This window comes from Triticum aestivum, chromosome 5D, assembly GCF_018294505.1.
Source record: "Triticum aestivum cultivar Chinese Spring chromosome 5D, IWGSC CS RefSeq v2.1, whole genome shotgun sequence".
NCBI classification, from domain to species: domain Eukaryota; kingdom Viridiplantae; phylum Streptophyta; class Magnoliopsida; order Poales; family Poaceae; genus Triticum; species Triticum aestivum.
The window spans coordinates 477030749-477038050 of NC_057808.1; the positions used below are offsets into that span (position 1 = coordinate 477030749).

The 7302-nt window shown below is 46.1% G+C and overlaps 1 protein-coding gene across 1 annotated transcript; it reads left to right on the forward strand.

Moving 5' to 3' along the window:
* The first annotated feature begins 6 nt into the window (after positions 1-6).
* On the forward strand, positions 7-4595 carry LOC123122930 (QWRF motif-containing protein 2). The gene is made up of 6 exons (XM_044543318.1): positions 7-1327; positions 2311-2430; positions 3076-3189; positions 3284-3373; positions 3943-4050; positions 4144-4595. The coding sequence occupies exons 1-6, from the start codon at positions 29-31 to the stop codon at positions 4207-4209; spliced, it is 1797 nt and encodes a 598-aa protein (XP_044399253.1). The 5' UTR covers positions 7-28; the 3' UTR covers positions 4210-4595.
* Positions 4596-7302: the final 2707 nt, after the last annotated feature.

Sequence of the window (7302 nt, forward strand, 5' to 3'; positions counted from 1 at the left end):
CGCCGAGATTCCGCGAGATCCCGCCGCCATGGTGGCCGCCGGGGCCGCGGCCGCCGCGCCCCGGCCCAACCCCTCGCCGTCGCCGCACCGCCGCCGCGCCGCCTCCGCGCTCTCCCCGTCCAAATCCACCAACGCCAATGCCGACGCCCGGCCCGCCAGGCCCCGCCCCAAGGCCGTCCCCTCCCGCTACCTCCTCGCGCCCTCCTCCAAGTCCACCTCCACCTCCACATCCACATCCACATCCACATCCACCACCACCACCTCCTCCTCCAACTCCACCTCCACCTCCACGCCCTCCCGCCGCTTCGCGTCTCCGCTCCCCAGGCGCTCCTCGTCCGTCGACCGGCCGCGCCCGGCGGGGGGCAATGCCGCCGCCGCCGAGGCCGCGGGGCCCAACGGGGCCACCACCACCACCACCAGGAGCCTCTCCGTCGCCTTCCAGGGCCGCTCCTACTTCCTCGAGACCAGCAAGGCCAAGCCGGCCATGTCCCCGTCGCCGGTGCGGCGGCCCGCGGCGCCGCCGGTGGCTTCCACCACGCCGGAGAGGAGGCGGCCTGCTGCGGGCGCGGTGCCGGAGAGGGCCAAGGGGTCTGAAGGGGGTCATACCCACCAGAGGTGGCCAATGTCGGCACACGGGTTCGAGGGGAATCCGCTCACCAAGAGCCTCGACTGCTCTCTGGACAAGAAGGGCGCCGCTGTCCTGGCCGCTGTCAGATCGCTGCGGCAGTCCATGGCGTTCGACGACGGGGTGCGCCGCACCTCGTTTGACAGCGGGGACTACTTGATGTCGTCAGACACAGAGAGCTTGTCATCAGGGAGCAATTCCGAGTCCCAGGATGCCGGGAATGGCGTTGCTCACAGAGCACGTCCATCGACAAAGGGGATGAGTGTGCCTGCACGCTTCTTGCATGATGCTGCTGGCAGCAGGATGCATCGCTTTGCAGACCCAGGCACACCCTACGTGACACATAATAATTCTGGATTGGCATTGTCACCAAGATCAGCGCCGGTGAAGAAGTCGCTGTTGAACGGGTTTGTTTCGTCTTCACTCAACAGACCAGTTAGGCAGTCTTCACCAAGTAAGCTTGTGGGCAATTCATCGAGGAGAATGTCAAGTCCATCCCGCCCAAGGAACTCCATGGGGACGAGTGCGTCAACGTGGGATCAGCAGGGAAGAAATTCGTCTGGTTACGGTAGGAGGTGGGTTGGGGGTAGTAAGGTTGATGGGGAGCACCTATTGAGAATCTTGTGCAATCGACATTTGCAGTGGCGGTGTGTAAATGCGCAGGCTGATGCCACACTTGCTTCACAGAAGATGACTGCAGAGGTGAGTGTGCCTGTTAATCAATAAAATCATAAATCATGGGTATACCAAGTTTCTAATCAGTGTTGAATATTATTGCCATATTCTTTTCTCCTTGTCAAACATCAAGAAATAGAAGTTGGTGATATTCATGTGTATATATGATAATAGCTCGAGACTTTAAATTTTACCTGATATAAGGCCACTTACATTTAGTGTGTAAAAACAAGTCTGAACAGCTGGCTTACGAAACTTTATGGCAACACGTAGTTCTCTTATAGCAGGAGTTGATTCCATGTAATATTAGTGTAACTCCCATGCATTTTTCATGCAATAGCTTATAACATAGTGCACAATATGTAATTTTTACTGGGATCAGCTTTCACGCTAAAGATAACCTGTCTATTTATGTGTAATTGTCAATAATATTCAGTCATGTTACCAGATCTTATTCAGCTGAAAAATAGTTTGCGCACCAAATATGTAGGATAGTGGTAGGATAAAAGAAAGAACTGACAGCTTTGAAAATCTTTTCTGTATGTTGGAGCCATAAAGGAAAAAAAGTATTAATATATTTAAACTTCTCAAGGTGTTCTCCCTCTGTTTCTTGCAATGACAAGGAATGCTTTTGAATACAAATACAATGGTATCAATTTTGTGTAACATAACCTACTATTGGATTAATTGTTGGTCAAAGCATAGATTTGGACAGTCAAAATGAACACTGTATTTCGAAACAGATGGAATATCATATCTAATGCTGAAATTACGATGATTTAAGAATTTAAGTTTGAACTGTGCATTCATACATGAACTAGTAGAATTCTGTGAACTTTATTATCTTAGTGCTTAACTGAAGTTGCGAAATAGATATCCTAATAAAACCTACATTTAGAAATAAGGAAAGGATTCATTTTGGCCAGATGACTTTAGCAGTCAAATGTTGCCATTTCTGCTACTACTTTTTCTTTGTTTGTTTGCTGACATTTCTTCTTTTCTTTTACCAGAAAGACCTATGTGATGCATGGATTACTACCCTAAGCATGCGCAAATCTGTTGCTCTTAAAAGGTTACAGCTACAATTATTCCGAAACAATTGGAAACTCATGACGGTTCTAAAGGGACAGGTAAGAACTTCTTAAATTTTGGTACCTATGATATTTTTGCATTATTTTGAAATATGCGGCGCAGTTTCCTGCCGGGCATAGTTAGCAAGAGACTATTTTGCCAACAGGACAAGAAGTGCATGAAAGAACTGTAGGGTCAGCTAGCTGTAAACATGAATTACTGCTTTGAGTGATTTCCAGTCTTTGCAGTTTGTACAATTGATCCATTAATATGATTATTTCGTTCGTATAATGATTGGGATAATTAATACCCCCCCCTAGTGTCTCAACTTTGTACTAACTTTAGACACTTATTTTGGGACAGAGGGAGTAGCAAACTGAGCCATTTTGTTACTTATTTCCTCTATTAAGTAAATCGCACATGGCCCTTTCTTATGCATAACTATGAAGTTGAGATGGGAACAAGATCAGTATGTAGCTTCTGCAGTGGGATATTAGACAAATATACAGAACTCATAACTACACTGCTTCACAATCATCCATATTAGCTGGTAATAGCTTTGACTTAATAAAGTGATAGGTATCAACTAGTTAGGTCAGCACAGCCATCAGGTCATTTTGTATACTAGAACAATATCCTTTTGCATCGAAGTTCATTATAAATTTGCATAACTCTGGAAATCTGATCGAATTCAATTGACATAGATGCCATATTTGGAGGAGTGGTCTTCACTAGAGATGGAGTATGCAGATTCAATATCTGGAATTGTGGAAGCTCTAACTGCCACCATTCTGTGCCTTCCTGTCGATGGAGCAAAGGTCGGAATAGCGTGCCATCTTGCTAACTTATTGTCATGTGTTTCTCTTATGTTGATTAGATCTCAGACCTTATTTGCTACCTCCTGAACTGCAGGCCGATATCCAAGATGTAAAAAATGCTGTTGGATCTGCAATTGATATCATGCAAACAATAGGAAGTTCAATATGTTCGTTGCTGGCTAAGGTACTGTTTGCTTCACATATGTCTACCAATGCATTTCCTTGCAAGAATGATTGTAATGCCTACAAAATATACTTGGTACATTAAAAGTTTTACAAGTCTTCTGATCCGGAATGGATGGTTGGATTGGCTGGAGCGTATCAGGTGTCAATTTGTTTGTGTTGATTAGGCTAATTCTGGCCAACCATCTCCCAGATCATATCGTCTTTGATAGCCCTTCAAGCTTTGGAATAATGCAAGATATCTTACTTTGTCCCTTCTCTGAGGGTCCAGCCCTAGGACTGTGCACATTCGCTTTGGCTTATTTTCTAGTTGAGCTACATGAAGAGGTTTACATATTCATGCCACTTTGCAGCTGCAAGCATCTTGTTAACAAACATTAGCAGCATTGTACAGTCAATTCTTTCTTGTAGCTTGTATGGTGGTGCATGTAAACACGTTTGAAGGATTTCATATTAACTAGAGTATAGAGAGCATAGAACTAGTTCCGATAGAATGTTCCGTGCAATATTTGTTATGTGGTGCTTCATACATTAATTGTTTAATTTGGCTTAATTCATGTCATCCTGCAGCTATCTGGGACAAGTATTTTGGTGTCTGACCTTGCCAGAATCGCCACGCAAGAGCGTTCTCTAATGGACCAGTCCAGGGAACTGCTGTCCGCACTCGCATCAATGCACGTAAGTAGTACAATCTGCTCGGTTCAGTTTCATTTTATATGCAACGAGTATAGAGCACTTCTAATCTGTACCTCTCAACTATGATACAAACAGGTCAAGTACTGTAGCCTACAAGGGCAGCGAGTACAGACAACTCACAGGAGGCTCAAGCACTCGTAGTTGACACTAGGCTTAACTCACTAACCGAAGAGCCTACGTAAGTGGAGCTGCTATATCTGATGGCTTGCTCGGTTTGCCCGCTGAGCAATATGACTTTCGAGGAAGTTACCTCGGTCGGTCGATCGATGCGGTCTAATGAAGTTCCGGTGCTCTTGTCATGGTGGTGGTTGGCTAGGTTCTGATTGGCTAAGTTGAATATGCAGTGATGCAGAACAGATGTAGGGGGCAACGTGTATATATAGCTGTAGTTCCTTTCTTTCTTTTGTTGGTCTTATTAGATGAGCAATTAGGTCTAATAGTAGCTAGTTTTAGATTGGGTTCCTGTTTATCAGATGACCTTCCGCGCCATGGCAAATGCAATATAATCCTCCACTGGTACTCAGTTCTCTTGTATACTCCGTCCGTTCCTGAATATTAGTCTTTGTAGAGATTTCATTATGGACTACATACGGAGCAAAATGAGTGAATTTACACTCTAAAATGCATCTATATACATTCGTATGTGTTCCATAGTGGAATACATAAGAATAGTACGGAATACCATGTTTGCTTCGTAGCTGATTTTTTTAAAGAGGCAAACGATTTGCCTCGTTCATCAGTTAAGAAGAGGATAGTTTGTGCTACAACACGACACGGATAGTGCTACAACATCCTGAGCAACAAAGATTCACTACTCTTGCGACATCATTTGACCCAATTTTTAGCACCCACGGTGAACCATAGCTTGACTTCCTTTTTGACATTGGCGAGGGCAGAACACTTACACGTGCATTCCTCTTGTTTCAAATGGTCCTAGCAACGAGCATGATGAGCGAGGTCATCACCTTCCTATTGGGGACTCATTTGTTAGAAAGGCCCACCCACCAATTTTTGATGGATCTCAAGAGGTACCATGAAGAAGTATCAACATTCACAAGTTGGAGCCAGTCTTTGAGCATCTTCAGTTGTAATACGAAACAGTAGCAACTGTGAGCCAACAAAGTGCAGTACTAGTATTAGGGCATCTCCAGTGCCGACCCGTAAATTGGACATTGCATTCGTTTGCGAACAGAGGACCAGTCTGCAGACACTGATGCAGGAGCTAGCCATTCAACACTATCCGCATACATTTCAAACCGGGTTTCAACTAACCGGATGAAATTCATCAAACACGACACAGTTCATCAAAATTCAGATAGAAAATAACACAAATCATCCATACATAGCGTGCAAACAAGTCTAGTACAACAATAGTTCAAATTCAACGACATTAACCGGATGTTCAACAAGTTTATCATGAACGGAGCATGTCGTTCCACACATACTGCCCCTTGAGTTTTATCCAACAACGTATGTGCATAAATGGTCTGCCCTCTAACCTGTGGTGCATCACGACAACACGTACATGCTACATATTTAGTAGAGCAACATTAAATGAATGAATCAATCAATCATCAAGTTGAGTAAGAAGAAGCAAAACTTATGATTTCCACAGTTGCCGCGCATAATGGCCACATTGCCTCTAGCTGATCAACCGTTTTACAAAACTTGACGACGGTGGTCTGGATGGTGTACCACCAATACGCTAACGAATTCACATTGCGTTCATGGATGATGTGCATGTCGTAGGGTGCAATGTGCTTTCATGTGTGAAACGAATCATGCACATGCCAGTAGAGCCCCATTCCGCTCCTGCCTACGAAATCCGCGGATACAGCCAACCACGCATCGCACAACAACTCATCCTCCATTCTCGAGTACACCGCCATCCTTCGTACTCTAAAAAACCGACATGAAGTTTGAAAATAAGTTCAATGGAATTTGATCGAACACCTGCCGGGCGTGGTATCCGCCATGGACATCATCGACAGTGGGCCGGAGAATACCTGGCTACGAAAGGATTCTGGGTGGACGACCGCGTGGGTGGTGGTTGCGGACGTCTGACAATTTCTGGGTTGCGACTGGAGAGGTACAGCGGCGGCGTCGGAGGAGGAGGGCGCGGATGCCAAACAAGGGGAAGCAGGGACGGAGTGAAAGAGAATGGGACCGAGAGGGAGATTTGAGTGAGCCCAAGGTGTCGGATTTCTACGTGACTGCTGTCCGGACTCCCGCAAAGACGCAAAATTTATTTCTAATTTACGAAACAAGCGCGTCTAAACTGGTCAACGGATCGATATAGGACAACGTTAGATGGCAAAACACGTCTGAACCACGCGGTCCGGACGGATGCGGCCGGTTTAAGATCCGCTTTGGAGATGCCCCTACCATGTTTATGACCAAGATGAGTTGCAACAAAATGGGACGATGCACACAGTGCTAATCAGGTGCGCCAAACACCTGCCCTGAAGGCCAGAGAGAGAGAGAGATGGGCAACATTTATGTCCCGGAGCGGCATAAATGCAGCACTCGAGTGCGTGATTGCGCTCACGGGCACGACGGAGAGGGAGGCTGGGGACAGCGCCTGCCGTGCCCACCTGAGAAGATTTCTCCCCTCCCATTCGATGCCGTTGGGTCGGCTGCACGCACGGTCACATCAGCGGCAGGAAGCTTCGCCGGCTCCAAGGGAGGGCCCGTGACGATTGCCGTGCCTGGCCCAAGGACGGCGTCAGCTGATGGCACGACCGACACCAACGGAAGGAGCTTTGCGAGCTATCACCACCGGCCAAGGGGTGGAAAACCCTTGTGATCTGGAACTAGTGGCTCCTGATGTTTAAGTTTAGGGTCATTATATCAGGAGAGGGGAGAAAAAGGTGCGTGGTCTTCTACCAAATGGGAAATTGAATGGCAAGCATGAGCAAGCCTTTTTTGTTCATAAGGTTCTAAAACACAGGAATGTACTATGTGTACACAAAAGCAGAGGACCGGAAAACGCAGAAATCTTGTCCAAAAAACATACAAGCAAAGATTTTTCATATCCAATTCTACATAGTTGGCAAGAAACAATTTTTTGTATCCCAGTATGCGCATCCATACAACATACATACATAAGGAAAACCAGCCCTAAAAACATATTGCTTAATAAAATAGTCCCTCTGTAAAGAAATATAAGAGCGTTTAGATTACTAAGGCTTTGTTCGGTTACACCCTGCATGAAGGGGATTGGAGGGGATTTTT